Genomic DNA, 16,410 nt, shown 5'->3' with positions numbered 1-16,410 from the left:
AAAGTAAAGCATACATACATTTTATTGACAAAATCAACATAATTGTAAAGAAAACATTATGTATGAAACATAAAACATAGTACTTTACACCGTCTATATAAATAACATGCATAACTTTCACTATGAAAAAGATTTAAGTAACATTTTTAATTGTGACACTTCTGGATTTTCTATTCGACTTTTCGTGTTTTAGCTCATCGGGCAGTTTATTAAATTCGGAATGACCAATATTTTCCTGAGACGTTCTGCCAAACTTCGTTCAGCGAGACTTAGACATCTGAAGATTCCCCGAGTAACGCGTATTGCAATCGTGAATATCATGACCAAATGTGTATTTTAAATTTGTGAGCAGAAAAAAATATGATATTCAACAACAACAACAAACCATCACGCCGTTTCCGCGTAAAGGTAGGCAGAGAGGATAGAACGCCACATGACTCTATATTTGCATACATATCTCGCTTCCTCTACATTCATACATCTTATCATGCACGCGCGCCGATTATTCCGACTTTCGACATGTCCATATTCAAGTATTTGTTGGATTTGGTCATGCCATGTCTTTCTCGGTCTTCCTCTATTTCTGAACCATCAACATTCACATCGTGAATATTATTAGCCGTTCTTTCGCTATCCATTCGCTCTGCATGTCCAAACCAGCGCAGAGCTCCTTTCTATCGAGAAAGGAGCTCTGCACAAAATCGTATGTCGATAATGCAAGCATAGTGACAAGACAAGTCTCAGCCTTACATAATGTACGGATCTCCACATTTGGGCATCTGTCGTACATAGTTTTACCACACATTCGCCTGATAGATCGCATTTCGACAGCATTCAGCCTTTTTCACCCGTGTTTTTCCAAGTCCATACTTCGCTCCCAAACATCAGGGTCGGGACCAGGACTCCAGGACATTGTGAACTGCTAATTTTGACTCTTGCGACTAAAATTTATTTGCCAAGGTTGATTTAAGTGCACCGTTCATTCTGCTCCCGGCAATCACCCTCCTTTCAATAACTTTTACAGTCATTCCATCCCTAGTAAACGTACTTCCCAGATACACAAATTCCTCTACTCGTTTTAGTATAACTCCATTCAAAGTGATTTCACATTAAGTCATACTTTCATTTCTTTCAATAACCATCACATCCGATTTATCAACATTCATCAGCAAATCGCTTCCCTTGCATACATCGTAGATCTTTGTTACTAAGAATTGCAGTTCCTCTTTGTTGTTAGCAAGAAGCACGTCATCGTCAGCATACAAAAGACAATTGTCATTTAAATCACCCATTTATTCAATTCAAAATAGTATTGGTTACGTCATGCAGTGGCATCACAGTGATTCCACAGTTAGAACGTTCTCACAAATACGATTTAATGAATGATCAATTAATTCACTTCTTTTAAAAAAATTGTATTCGCAACCGGATGAGTCAACATGTGTGAAGTTAATATAATTTCTCGTGAACATTTGAATTGACACACTGAGCACGAAAATGGCTTCTCACCAGTATGAGTTAACGCGTGCAACTTCAACTTATACTTCCGTGAATATTTATTTTGGCATTCAGAGCACGAGAACGGTTTCTCACCAGCGTGAGTTAACATGTGTGATTTCAAATTGCCCTTTTGTGAACATTTAAATTGGCACACTGAGCATGAGAATGGTTTTTCGCCAGTATGAGTTAACATGTGAGTTTGTAAAGAACCTCCGTTTGAACATTTGAATAGGCACAGTGTGCACGAGATTGGTTTTTCGCCAGTATGAGTTGAAATGTGCCTTTTAAAATCATTTCTTAGTAAACATTCATATTTGCACTCACTGCATGAAAATGGTTTCTCACCAGAATGAGTTAACATATGCAATTTTAACTGACCTTTTCGTGAACATTTGTATTGACACCCTGAACATGTAAATGCTTTCTCACCAGTATGAGTTAACATATGTAATTTTAACTGACCCTTCCGCAAACATTTATATTGGCACTCTAAACATCTAAATGCTTTATCACCAGTATGAGTTAACATATGTGATTTTAACTGACCCTTTTGTGTACATTTAAATTGGCACTCTGAGCATGAGAACGGTTTCTCACCAGTATGACTCAAAACGTGTGATTTTAATGTACTTCTGAGTGAACATTTATATTGGCACTCTGAGCATGAAAACGGTTTATCGCCAGAATGAGTTAACATGTGCAATTTTAATGTACTCCTGAGCGAACATTTATATTGGCACTCTGAGCATGAGAACGGTTTCTCGCCAGTATGAGTTAACATGTGTGATTTCAATTGACCCTTTCGTGAACATTTGTATCGGCACTCTGAACATGTAAACGCTTTATCACCAGAATGAGTAAACATGTGTGATTTTAACTGACCCTTCTGCGAACATTCAAATTGGCACTCTGAGCAGGAGAAAGGTTTCTCGCCAGTATGACTTAAAATGTGTGATTTTAATTTACTCTGGAATGAAAATTTATATTGGCACTCTGAGCACGAGAACGGTTTCTCGCCAGTATGACTTAAAATGTGTGATTTTAATGTACTCTTTAGTAGACATTTATATTGGCACTCTGAGCATGATAACGGTTTCTCGCCAGAATGAGTTAACATGTGTGATTTCAAATTACCTTTTTGTGAACATTTGAATGGGCAAATTAAGCATGAGAACGGTTTTTCGCCAGTGTGAGTTAACATATGTCTTTTTAAAACATGTTTTAGTAAACACTCATATTTGCATTCACTGCATGAGAATGGTTTCTCACCTGTATGAGTTAAATTGTGTAACTTCAACTGACCCTTTCGTGAACATTTGTATTGACACTCGGAGCATGTAAATGGTTTCTCACCAGTATGAGTTAACATGTGCGATACCAAATCTCTCTTACGTGGACATTTGTATAGGCACTCTGAGCACGAGAATGGTTTCTCGCCAGTATGAGTCAACATGTGTGATTTCAACTGAGCCTTTCGAGAACATTTGTATCGACACTCTGAGCATCTAAATGCTTTCTCACCGGTATGAGTAAACGTGTGCGATATTAAATCTCTTCTGCGTGGACATTTATATTGACACTCTGAACAGGCAAATAATTTCTTGTTTCTTTGTAAACCTGAAACGAAAACATAATTATCACTGCATTGCAATCGCAGAGAATCTTGATAATTTGAATGAGATGAATATAAGATGATTAGTTTTATCTTTATAATAACATACTACAACGGAGATAAAGAACATTTAAGAAAAGGTAATATAGAACTCTAGGCATCTACAGGGCTTATGACCTATCAACGGCTGGTTTAAGTGGCCACTTTACACACTGTGTAACATTCACCATTCTGCCTATATTTGAACATCTATATTCCTTCAGTTTATTCATCTGTTGATGTTTGTGAAGTTAAAGAGCTAAAACCTTTATTTATGCGGGTGAGATTCATGTAATTGAATTATTTCACCTACATACTAGGCAACGCCTGAAAATGTTATTTTTTCAATTTCTATACTTCTTCATGGACCAGGTAATTTATCAACAATATTTTTAGTTTGTCCAAATTTTTGTAGACAAGGACTGGATTCAACTCCCTGGGGAGCTGTTTATATTAACATACTACAACGGAGATAAAGAACATTTAAGAAAAGGTAATATAGAACTCTAGGCATCTACAGGGCTTATGACCTATCAATGGCTGGTTTAAGTGGCCACTTTACACACTGTGTAACATTCACCATTCTGCCTATATTTGAACATCTATATTCCTTCAATTTATTCATCTGTTGATGTTTGTGAAGTTAAAGGTCCTGGTCCATGAAGAAGTATAGAAATTGAAAAAATAACATTCTCAGGCGTTGCCTAGTCTAGTATGTAGGTGAAATAATTCAATTACATGAATCTCACCCGCATAAATAAAGGTTTTAGCTCTTTAGTCCTTGTCTACAAAAATTTGGACAAACTAAAAATATTGTTGTTATCTTTATAAAACTAGAGTTATTCAGGGCTAGTCAAAAGACCATGGAATATTGTTATGAAAAACCCCTTTTTAAATAAACATGTCAGGTCAACAACCATCAGAAACCAAACCTAAGACCTTATGGTAGGCAAACTTGCTGACCATTACAGCAATAAAAAAAACAACAACAAACCATCACGCCGTTTCCCCGTAAGGGTAGGCAGAGAGGATAGAATGCCTATCTTTGCATACAGATCTCGCTTCTTCTACATTCATACATCTTCTCATGCACGCGCGCCGATTATTCCAACTTTTGACTTGTCCATATTCAAGTATTTGTTGGACAAATCCAACAAAGCCATGCCATGTCTTTCTCAGTCTACCTCTATTTCTGCATCCATCAACATTCGCATTGTAAATTTTCTTAGCCGTTCTTTCGCTATCCATTCGTTCTACATGTCCGAACTAGCGCAGAGCTCCTTTGTTGATTTTGTCGTTAATGCTTTTCTCAGCCTTACATACGGTACGGATCTCAAAAAGACGAAATGTGGAATTGTTAAGCCTGAAAATCTTATAGTAAATACACGAAAATTGAATGTTTGAAGTTTATTATTATTTAATGGCATATATTTGTTAATCAAGAAGTAGACATAGAAAGAAGGCGAGGTTCAGCATGGGCTGCCTTTGGTAAGCTCTCATATATCCTAAAATCTCCGAAGTATTCACATTACTTAAAGAAGAAACTTTTTGATGCTTGTGTTCTCCCTGTATTGGAGCGAGAACAAAGGTCACCGATGTGGTCCACAGGGCTGTCAACAAGAAATGGAGCTGGGCTGGTCATATAGCCAGAACCACAGACCCTAGATGGACCAAAAAAGTCCTGGAATGGCGACCCAGAAAACGGGTGGAAGAAGTGTCGGCAGGCCTCGGACAAGGTGGTCTGATGACATAAGACGAGTTGCAGGTGGCTGGATGCGGTTGGCTCAGGATAGGGAGATATGGAGACTAAAGGGGGAGGCCTATGTTCACCATTGGACAAGAGACGGCTTATGATGATGATATATTCGTTAACATTAATAAATTTTATAATGGGAATGGTGATTAAAAAGGGGTCTTTAAAATGGTTCTTGACAACGAAAGAATCAATGTATTTGTAATTTTCTCAAACTGAACGGTTTGGGTAGGTAGGAAGAAATTGCCTTAAGGAAATATGCCCGCCCTAATATGTATATATTTTTTATTTGTTATTAGAATTAGGTTTTCTTAATTTTTACAACTGTTTAATTTTTTTTTATTATGTTATTTTGTTTCGAATTTTTTGTTTCTTTTTAAAAATATTTTGTAAACTTGCCAAACACAAGAGCCAGACTCTTTTTTGGCAAGTTCAACCTTAAGTGTTACATTTTTTTGCTGTATGTTTTGTTTTTTTATGCTAATAAAGGTTTTTATTTAAAAAAATAATTATATATTGTAAATAAAGTGTTAAATAAATGATAAAACAGAAATCTTACATGACGACGTGCCGTGATCAGATAAACCAAAATCTTAAGTCTGGTCACATCAAAAGCAGGCAGAACCGAAAGGCGTGTATGACAAGATGTATGAATGTGGAAGAAGCTAGAAATGTGTGCCAGGATAGACGTGTGCGGCGGTCCATTCTCTCTGCCTACCCCTACGGGGAAATGAGGTGATGGTAGAGTAGTAGTAGTGGCATGGTGATTAAATGCCTATAAGAATGAACGGAACTAAATGTTAACATACTAACCCCCTAAATACAGTACAAATAAATGCGGGATTGAGAACACTCAGATATCGGGAAATATTTGTCTGCCTTTGTTTTCAAATAATGCTACATACCACACACCTATGGCCCGAATGTGTCGGGAATATAATATATACTGCCGAAACAATAAAATTGTCATTTTTCTTGATAGTCTCTCAGCTTTTGCAAATAATCTCTAAGGAATAAATCTTATTTAGTAAGTACACACATACAACTTTTTTTTATTGCATTGTATCCTGTATAATATATTTTTTTAAATATTCAAAAATATGTATTACACCTTAATTTATAAATCTATTTTGTGTAATTCTATAGTTGAATATATACATGCATGTAAGATTGTATGTTTCCTAGAGTATACCTTTGTTGAATTACCTAATAAGATAAAATAAAAATAAAATAAAATACTGTATTATTTTATTAAGAGATGACAAATATAATTAAATGAATAATTTAACACTAATGCCGACTTTGCCGACTCTGTCGGCCTCGTGGTGTGATGGTCAGCGCGTTTGCCTACCAAGCGAGAGGTCTCGGGTTCGATTCCCGACATGGTTGATATGAAAGATTTATTTAAAAGAGTGTTTTACACCTGAATATTTCATGGTCCCTGGACTGGTACCTGAAGCGTAAGACTGATCATCTTATCTTCATGTAACGAAAAATGATCAAGATGCACTGCGGTTGGTGTACCAATGCAGTGCGCTATGCATCATTAGGCGCGGAAAGGGAATGATGAACACTAATGCCGACTTAATTTTACATCAGAAATAATGTAATCTTCCTTCAGAGGATTTAAAGTCCTCTGCATACCAACATCCGTAGTCCACAGACGTAATTTTAGAGCAGACAACGCGGAAGAAAGTTTTACTTACTTGAGGCAATTTTCTTATTACGAGAGGAATCCAAACATTCTTGTTTAATGTCAGGATAGTGGATATCTACTTCTGTGAATATAATTTTCCTAGGCTGGTCAGTACTGGTCTCCGGTTCAGCCTTCACGGTAGCAACACCTGGCTCCTCGCTTTTGCAGGAATATAGAGCCCCTTTATTACTGAGGAGAATATCTCCTTTTATATCATCAGTCACCGGTTCAACCTTCACGGAAGTAACATCAACATGTGGTGCCCCAACCTCAGAATGGACAGTATCTCCTACGTAACCAGCCACCGGTTCAGCCTTCACGATAGCAACAACTGGCTCCTTGCTTCTGCCGGAATATAGCGCCTCTTTCTTAGTATAGAGAATATCTTCTTCTACGCGACTATTACTTGGCTCAGCCTTCCCGGTAGTAACAGCTAGCTCTTCGCTTTTCTCAAAGATTTCCATAATCCCACATTCGAAAATGAATAGGAAGTTTATTCAATCTTTGATTACTCTAAAAATAAATACCCTTAAATAAAACAAAGTATTTATGAAGAAAACAAAATATAATTAAACAAAGAAAGAATCGCATTTACATAATACTAAGTAAACCATTGTCCAATGTACTCAAATATGATTTTACGCTACTTCTAGACTATTTTTAATTCTATGGCTGCACCATAGCACCAAATTTGCCAGATATTAAACGCCTTCTAAAACATGACATTGCATCGGTCATTATTTACTTACAAACAGGAATTGTTACTTACTTTTGTGGCGATTTGTGGGTAAAAACTTCGTTTAATCGTCTAATAATATTGTAATTGATGTATTTATAATCCACGAGAAAGGGACGCGTGCTCTCAGCGCTTGACAGGAGAACCACAGATAAAATATAATGTGAATGACAATCCACAAACAAGCATAGCAATTATGGCTAGAGATTAATTATAGTTTTAAGTACCTTAGTAGGTAATTTTATTAGGTATATTGTTGTTATTATTTTCTTTTATTCAGGAAACATACAGTACGGTTCCATAGTTTTATACATGATTTGGTTCAGCCGGATGAATCTCACCCGCGTGATAAAGGTTTCAGCTCCTTTACTTCACAAAAGTCAACAGATGGAAGAGTTGAGGAAATGTGGATGTTTAAACATGGGTGGAATGGTGAGTGGTTACACAGTGTTTAAAGTGGCCACTTAAACCAGCCAATGACAGGTCACAAGCCCTGTAAATGCCTAGACTTCCATATTCCCTTCTCAATAATGTTTTCCCTCTCTGTTGCAATAAATTAAAATATTTTTATTTCGTCGAATACAGTTTCCATTGATGGGGTTAGTCGATTCATTCCATGAAAGGTATTCGAACAAGTAATGTATGTTTGTAAATGGTGTAAGAAAGTATATATAAAAAAATCATAATCTTTATTATTCCCTTTCCGCACTTAATGGTGCATGCGGCACTGCATTGGTACACCAATCACAGCGTATCTTGATAATTTTTTTGTAACATGAAGATAAGATGATCTGTCTTACGCTTCCGGTGCCAGTCCAGGGACGATGAAATATTTTAGAGTGAAAGCATTCGGTCAGAGTGAAGGTTGTCGGGGATCGAATCCGAGACCTCTTGTATGGAAGAAATACGTGCTGACCATTACACCACGAGGCCGACATTGTCTAATATTAATGAAAAAAACAAAATTGAACGGTAATTTTGCGTACCCATTATAAAACACTGAGACAATAGGCATTATCCCTGTCTATTGGCATCAATCATCTTCCAGGAATTAACAAACAGCCTGTTAGCCACACGTGCGTGGTGAAACAAAGTTAAAATCTACTGCATACAATTTCAAGATAAATATATTCGATAAAACCTCGCATAAAACAAAAGCAAGATACAAATAACTTGTCACTGTAGGATTAGGTTGTTTGGTGTTGGTTAAAGTTCCTACCATAGTTGGAGATTGACAGAAAAGGCACGAGGTCGCTATTTAATGCGTATTTATTACATGGCGAATAAAATACAGGTCTTGGTTGTGTAGCGGGAGCGTAGCGGCGATAAAATATTGCATTTGAACTACACGCTGGAACTGTGTGACGTCGTCGAGCTGGACAGACTGACTGAACTGAATTTGTTGGGCCGACTGACTGGCGTTGCGTCCTGTGGTCTCTTTATAGACGACGTTTCTTTGTAGTTAATTTCTTCGTGGTTGGGACGATGTGAATTTACTGCAGAACAATGCTCCCGGTTTAACATGCAATCGTAAGCGTAAGAGTTGCACTATACGTATGTAATGGATTCGATAGAAAATGATGACATTGCATCGTCGATCATAAGTCTACTTCAGGTTAACTAATTTGACACGTGTGTGTGTCATCGATTATAGACTATGGACCCTACGCGAATATAGTAAAAAAAAATAAACCTCCGTGAAGACTTCATCATCATCATCATTCTCTTTTCGCACCTAATGGTGCATAGAGCACTGCATGGTAGACCAATCGCAGGGTATTTTTTTTTCGTGAAGGTAAGATCATTAGTCTTACGCAAGGTACCAGTTCAGGAACTATGAAATATTCTAGTGTGAAAACACCCTTTAAAATAAATATTTCATTTCACGGGAATCGAACCCGAGACCTCTTGCATGGTAGACAAACCCGCTGACCAGTACACCACGAGGCCGGCAAGATTTACGTAGAAATATTTTTTACATCAAAATCATTCTTTTTACAATATTCATTATATTTTCATTAATAAAACACAAGTAAATGGTGACATTTTTATATTGAGGTAATACACTTTTGTGAAAATGAAAGTAAGTATTGTATTGTGCAATCCACTAGTATTTTGACTTAAATTCTTCTATTGTTTAAAGATAATTTATTTATCCTTCAAATCATTACAAAATAAAGCATTTTGAGTTGCTTTTAAATTTTGCAATTTTCTTTTTGAATGACTTTTTTTGGATTTAAATTACTTATAAAATTAATTTTGAATTAATCCATTTAATAATTTCACGGTTCAAACTTTATCACCAATGTGATGTCATTCATCATCAATATAATTAATAAATGAGGGATAAATTCACTCCTTAAAGAAAACTTGTATTCGCAATAGGATCAGGAGGATAACTTTTCGCCAGTATGGGTCAACATGTGTGATGTCAACATATGCTTCCGTGAACATTTAAATGCGCATTCTGAGCATGAGAATGGTTTCTCACCGGTATGAGTTGACATGTGTCTTTTTAATTCACTTTTTCGTGAAAAACTAAATCGGCACTCTGAGCATGTAAATGGCTTTTCACCAGTATGAGTAAACATGTGTGATTTTAATTCACAATTCCGTGAACATGCAAATAAGCACTCTGCGCATGAGAATGCTTTCTCACCTGTATGAGTTGACATGTGTCTTTTCAATTCGCTTTTTCGTGAAAAACCAAATCGGCACTCTGAGCATGCGAATGGCTTCTCACCAGTATGAGTTAACATGTGTGATTTCAAATCACAATTCCGTGAACATGCGAATAGGCACTCTGTGCATGAGAATGGTTTCTCACCAGAATGAGTTAATATGTGTAATTTTAACCGATCCTTTCGTGAACATTTGTATTGGCATTCGGAGCACGATAATGGTTTCTCATCAGTATGAGAAAACATGTGTGATTTTAAATCACATTTCCGCGAACATTTAAATTGGCACACTGAACATGACAATGATTTTTCACCGGTATGAGTAAACATATGTGATTTTAACTGGCCTTTTTGTGAACATTTATATTGGCATTCGGAGCATGAGAATGGTTTCTCACCAGTATGAGTGAACATGTGACTTTTTAAAGAACTTCTTTGCGAGCATTTAAATTGGCACTCCGAGCATGAGAACGGTTTCTCACCACTATGGGTAAACATGTGTGATTTCAATATATTCCTGAGTGAACACTTAAATTGGCACACTGAACAAGAGAATGGTTTCTCACCAGTATGAGTTAGCATGTGCGATATCAAATTAAATTTCCGCAGACATTTATATTGACACTCTGAACAGGCAAAATATTTCTGGCTTGCTTGCAAACCTGAAACAAAAACATTATCATAAAATAAATAAAACAACTTTGTTTTTAAACCACTTATTTCTTTATTTTTTTTATACTAACCGGTTTTAAAGCAAACAAGCTTCTTCGTCAAGGTTTACGTAACTAATGAAATCTTTCCTATTTTATTTTTATCACGTTTACAAATACTACACGTGGATCTAATAAATTCAGTCATTTTTTTTTGAAAGGGTGTTAATTCGATATGATTATTTTCGAAGCTAGACAGGAGTGGACTAAAAGAAATATTGTTTATTTCGTTATTAATATTTTTTTTCTTATTATGAATCGCTTTTTTAATTTTTAAGAAGAAGTTTTGGATGGTAGACAGACGTGCTGACTATTAGGGCAAAAACAAAAATACCAAATATGTTAATGTTGAAAAATTTTTCAACCTTAAACTTTAACATTTTTAAATTTTAAACAAAAATTGAATACAGACAAACCTCTATCTAGCGTTCCTTGAATAATAGTTTTCCCGGATGTGTCGTTTATTTCTTCCAACTCCGAAATAATTTCATATGAAACATACAAAAATTGATCGCATCAAACGATTCTCTATCCACTGTTTTACCGCATTCCTCGTTTGAATTAAGATGCGTATTTGACATTCAGCATAAATAAAGGTTTCAGCTCTTTAACTTCACAAACATCAACAGATGAAGGAATTGAAGGAATATAGATGTTCAAATATAGGCAGAATTGTCAATGTTACACAGTGTGTAAAGTGGCTACTTAAACCAGCCATTGACAGGTCATAAGCCCTGTAGATGCCTAGACTTCTACATTAACTTATCTTAAATGTTCTTCATCTCTGTTGTAATATGTTAATATAAACATCTCCCCAGGGAGTTGAATCCAGTCCTTGTCTACAAAAATTTGGACAAACTCAAAATATTGCTGATAAATTACCTGGTCCATAAACAAGTCTGGAAATCGAAAAAATAACATTTTCAGGCGTTGCCTAGTCTAGTATGTAGGTGAAATAATTCAATTAGATGAATCTCACCAGCATAAATAAAGGTTTCAGCTCTTGAACTTCACAATTATCAACAGATGAAAGAATTGAAGGAATATAGATGTTCAAATATAGGCAGAATGGTGAATGTTACACAGTGTGTAAAGTGGCCACTTAAACCAGCCATTGACAGGTCATAAGCCCTGTAGACGCCTAGACTTCTATATTTCCTTCTCTTAAATGTTCTTCATCTCTCTTGTAACATGTTAATATAAACAGCTCCCCAGGGAGTTGAATCCAGTCCTAGTCTACAAAAATTTGGACAAACTCAAAATATTGTTGATAAATTACCTGGTCCATGAAGAAGTATAGAAATTGAAAAAATAACATTTTCAGGCGATGCCTAGTATGTAGGTGAAATAATTCAATTAGATGAATCTCACTAGCATAAATAAAGGTTCCAGCTCTTCAACTTCACAAACATCAACAGATGAAAGAATTGAAGGAATATAGATGTTCAAATATAGGCAGAATGGTGAATGTTACACAGTGTGTAGTGGCCACTTAAACCAGCCATTGACAGGTCATAAGCCCTGTAGATGCCTAGACTTCTACATTACCTTCTCTTAAATGTTCTTCATCTCTGTTGTAATATATTCATATTTGAATATGTTTTGTATGTTCTAATGCGCAAAACGTTCGAAAGAGAAAGGGAGATATAATGACAATTAGTACAAGTTAGAATTTCTGAAGACGATTGGCTAAGACTTGATACACCGACAAATTTCAACAATTTTGTTACATTTGACGACAATTTCCCAACGTGTGGGATAGAAACTATCGAAAGCTCGTGTGACGCGAGGCTGAAGGAGACAGCTGAAGATGTCGATATCGATGAAGAGGAGCCGCCGCCTGTTCCTTCATTTCCAGAAGCATGCACTATCTTCGAAAAATTAAAAACATTCTACTACTCACGTTCAATAACTGATGCCGAAAAAAATATTATTTGCAAAGCCTAAAATATAATGTTGGCTTACGGGAATAAAACAAACGTCGGTGAAAGATTAATTCCAATGCAATATTTTTTTATTTTTTTTGTTTATGTTCTGTACATTTATTTACACCTGAAACTTATATCTTTTTTAGAATTTGAACCTGCCAATGGTAATGCAGATTCCCAGGGCGGTATCTTCACCCGATCTTATCTCCTTGTGTATTGACCTCTAATTCCCGCATTCATAGTTTATTTCAATAAGTCCCTTTAAAAACGATAGATAGAGGAATAGGTGCGAAGGTTTTCACGGTCACTGTTATCAATATTATGTATCTTTTTTGGGTGATACCGTGTATGTTGGATAAACTTGGGCACCCAGACAAATCCGCAATAGCGGAACACTTTATAGATACAGGCATTTTCGCCTTTGAGCCGAAAATTCTACATTATAGTGCACGAATAATAAAAGAGGCAATTGAAATACACAGACATCCAAATAATATAAACAAAGACGACAGGCTTAAATTAAATTCAACATGGTTCCCAGCACTACATAAGACAAAAACGAATAGAAATGTGCCTACTGCCGACTGCGACACGGTACAAATTACTAGTACATAAACATAATTATTCTTTCCTACAAAACTAGAAATGTGCCTACTGCTGACTGTGACACGGTACAAATTACTAGTACATAAACACATACATTTCTCTATAAAACACACAGTTTTCCCTGAAGATGGCTCCTGCAATGGTAGCCGAAACGTCGGATCAAATCCAACATACACGGTATCACCCAAAAAAGATACATAATATTGATAGATAGAGGTTTCACTGTAATTAAAAAAGTATCTAATGTTCTTTTAACATATTACAACAGACAACAGAGATAAAGAACGCTTTAGTGGCCACTTTACACACTATGTAACATTTGCCACTCTGCCCATATTTGAGCACATGAATTCCTTCAATGCGTTCATCTGTTGATGTTTGTGAATTTAAAGAGCTCAAACCTTTATTTATTCGGGTAACATTCATCTAATTAAATTATTTTATCTACATAGCCCTGTAGATGTTTAGACTTGTATATTACCTTCTCTAAAGTGTTCTTCATCTCTGTTGTAATATGTTAAACAACTCCCCAGGGAGTTTTGTCCAGTCTTTGTCTACAAAAGTTCGGACAAACTCGATCTTTTGATTGTAAAATAAAATAACTTATTTTAATGAAATGTTGTAAAATGGTGGTAAGAATTATCGGGACTTAATGTTGTCATTTTTGATTCTTTCATTTTAAGATGGCGAATGAAAAAAAATAATCAAAAAACACCGCAGCCACCTCAACTTTATATCAGCAATTCTCCCGAAAGAGTTTTTTCAGAGCAGAAAACGTGATTTCAGAGCAGATTATGCGGAAGAAAGTATGACTTACTTGGGACAATTCCATTATTACGAGAGGAATCCAAACATTCTTGTTTAATGTCAGGATAGTCAATATCTATCTCTGTGAATATAATTATATCACTGGTTATCCTAGGCTGGTCAGTACTGGTCCCCGGTTCAGCCTTCACGGTGGCAACACCTGGCTCCTCGCTTACATGGGGACGTGGCGCCCCTTCCCCAGTACAGAGAATATCTCCTTCTACATCGCCAGTCTCCGGTTCAGCCTTTACAGTAGAAACAGCTGGCTCCTCCCTTTTGAAGGGACACGGCGCCCTTTCCCCGGTATGGAGAATATGTCCATCTAAATCACCAGTTCCAGGTTCAGCCTTAATATTCTCTAAAGCTAATTCCATATTTTTGCTTAGAGAACGGATGCGAAGTAGTTCTTTGTTATCTGAAAATAAATATCCTTGTAAAATGCTAAGTAAAAACTAGGAAGTTTCAATAATTTGGCCATGTAACGAGGGAAGAGAAATATCAGCTCCTACAATTATTAGATTTGTGAGCACTCTGACATTTCATGAACACATAGAGACAATCAATGGTAATGCATTGAAGATGTTAGGATTTGTTCTGCGTACTGCCAGGGTTTTTGAAAATACCCGCATACTGAGAACTCTTTACAACTCCTTGGTGCGAAGTAGACTCGAGAGTGGCTCGACGATTTGGGGGCCACATGAACTGAAGCACCTACTCTCTTATGATAGAGAAAATCCAAAAGAAGTTTCTGAGATATCTCTACATGAGAGAGTGCGGGTATTATCCTCGGCTCTACCGACCGAGTCTCCCTAGGTTATGCTCGGCTACAACAGTTTGGAGACTAGAAGGAATGTGTATTTGACTACACATTTTTATTGATTGTTGCGCGGTATGATCGATAATTCTGAGATTATGATGAGCATTGGTTTGAATGTTTCTGATAATTACCTAAGACAGTGTCGGCATAGATTGTTTCATATTCCGATATACAGGAGCACCCTGCCGTTGGAAGGGCTATCGCTACGCTGAACAACATCGCTCTGGATGTTGATCTGTTCCATGTATCCGAAGGGGTTTTCCGGAGCAGGATTCTCCTGCTATTTTGACAAGATTCTCGTTATGCATTGTTTGTTTTTTTTGTAATATATACGTCCTAATTTTTTTGTTTGTAATGTAGGGTCCATAGTCCATAGTCGATGACACACACGTGTTAAATTAGTTCACCTAAAAGAGACTAATGATCGACGATGCAATGTCATCATTTTCAATCGAATCCTATACATTCGTAAAATGCAACTCTGAGTATTTCACATGAAATCAGAGGGCATCGTTCTACAGTACATTCACACCGTCCCTACCATGAAGAAATGAACTACAAAGGAACATCGTCTATAAAGAGACCACAAGACGCAGCCAACATCAGTCAGTCAGTCAGTCAGTTCAGTTCACGTCATACCAGCTCGACGACATCACACAGTTCCAGCATGTAGTTCAAGTGCAGTTTCTTCAACTCCTTATCGACGTAACACTTGTCCGACACAATTCATTATTTATTCGCCATGTAATAAATAAACATCAAACAGCAACCTCGTGTCTTCTCTGTCAATCTCTAACTGGGGTAGGAACTCCAACCAAACCCTCAGCGACCTTTATCCTACATATGTATTATTTAAAATAAATTAATTGAATATATCGCCATTTATAATGTAACATACTTCTGATGGGAAGAACATTGGCATAATCTTTTTACATAATGTTCTAGATTGCATTCTGGAATTGATACTTACTTTTTGCGGTGATTTCTTTGTGAAAACTACGTTTAATAGTCCAATAATATTGTAACTTATGTATTTATAATCCACGAGATAGAGACGCGTGCTCTCAGTGCTTGTCAGGAGAACTACAGATAAAATGTAACGTGGTAGACAATCCACAAACAAACATAGAAATTATGGCTGTAGGTCAATAGTTGTTAGGTACCTGACCTGGAAATCAATTTTATTTATTATGAATATTTAAAGCATTATCTTTGTTGTCAAACATTTTTCTTAATGTCATTTGTATATTACCGACTTTCTCTTTTTCTTACCGACTTTTCTATGTCTACCGGTATCGAGACGTACCCGTCTCTTCGTCAGGATACCAATTAAACCAACATGCAGTTAATGCAATACTTCTTCATGGACCTGATGGATTTATCAACAATATTTTGAGTTTGTTTAAATCTTTGTAGACAAGGACTGGATTCAACTCCCTGGGGAGCTGTTTATATTAACATGGATTTATCAACAATATTTTGAGTTTGTCCAAATCTTTGTAGACAAGGACGGGATTCAACTCCC

The 16,410-nt window shown here is 36.4% G+C and overlaps 1 protein-coding gene across 3 annotated transcripts; it reads right to left on the bottom strand.

Moving 5' to 3' along the window:
* Positions 1-1,275: 1,275 nt before the first annotated feature.
* LOC148274831 (uncharacterized) lies at positions 1,276-15,964 on the bottom strand. Of its 3 annotated transcripts, XM_088236510.1 has the most exons (4): positions 15,856-15,964; positions 14,079-14,483; positions 10,584-10,679; positions 1,276-3,117 (listed from the first exon to the last, which is right to left on the bottom strand). In XM_088236510.1, exons 2-4 carry the CDS (start codon positions 14,440-14,442, stop codon positions 1,391-1,393), a joined length of 2,187 nt encoding a protein of 728 aa, XP_088092636.1. In that variant the 5' UTR covers positions 14,443-14,483; positions 15,856-15,964; the 3' UTR covers positions 1,276-1,390. The 3 variants fall into 3 exon arrangements, with proteins under 3 accessions (XP_088092636.1, XP_088092637.1, XP_088092638.1); XM_088236511.1 differs by lacking the exons at positions 10,584-10,679; positions 14,079-14,483; positions 15,856-15,964 and adding exons at positions 6,611-7,113; positions 7,370-7,485; XM_088236512.1 differs by lacking the exons at positions 10,584-10,679; positions 14,079-14,483; positions 15,856-15,964 and adding exons at positions 6,611-7,128; positions 7,370-7,477.
* Between the last annotated feature and the right edge of the window lie 446 nt (positions 15,965-16,410).

This window comes from Micrasema longulum, unplaced genomic scaffold (assembly GCF_059751315.1).
Source record: "Micrasema longulum isolate JH-2025_06_02 unplaced genomic scaffold, ASM5975131v1 h1tg001567l, whole genome shotgun sequence".
In the NCBI taxonomy this organism is placed as follows: Eukaryota; Metazoa; Arthropoda; class Insecta; order Trichoptera; family Brachycentridae; genus Micrasema; species Micrasema longulum.
Note: the sequence above shows the minus strand (reverse complement) of the source record. Positions and strands in the feature narration are given on the sequence as shown.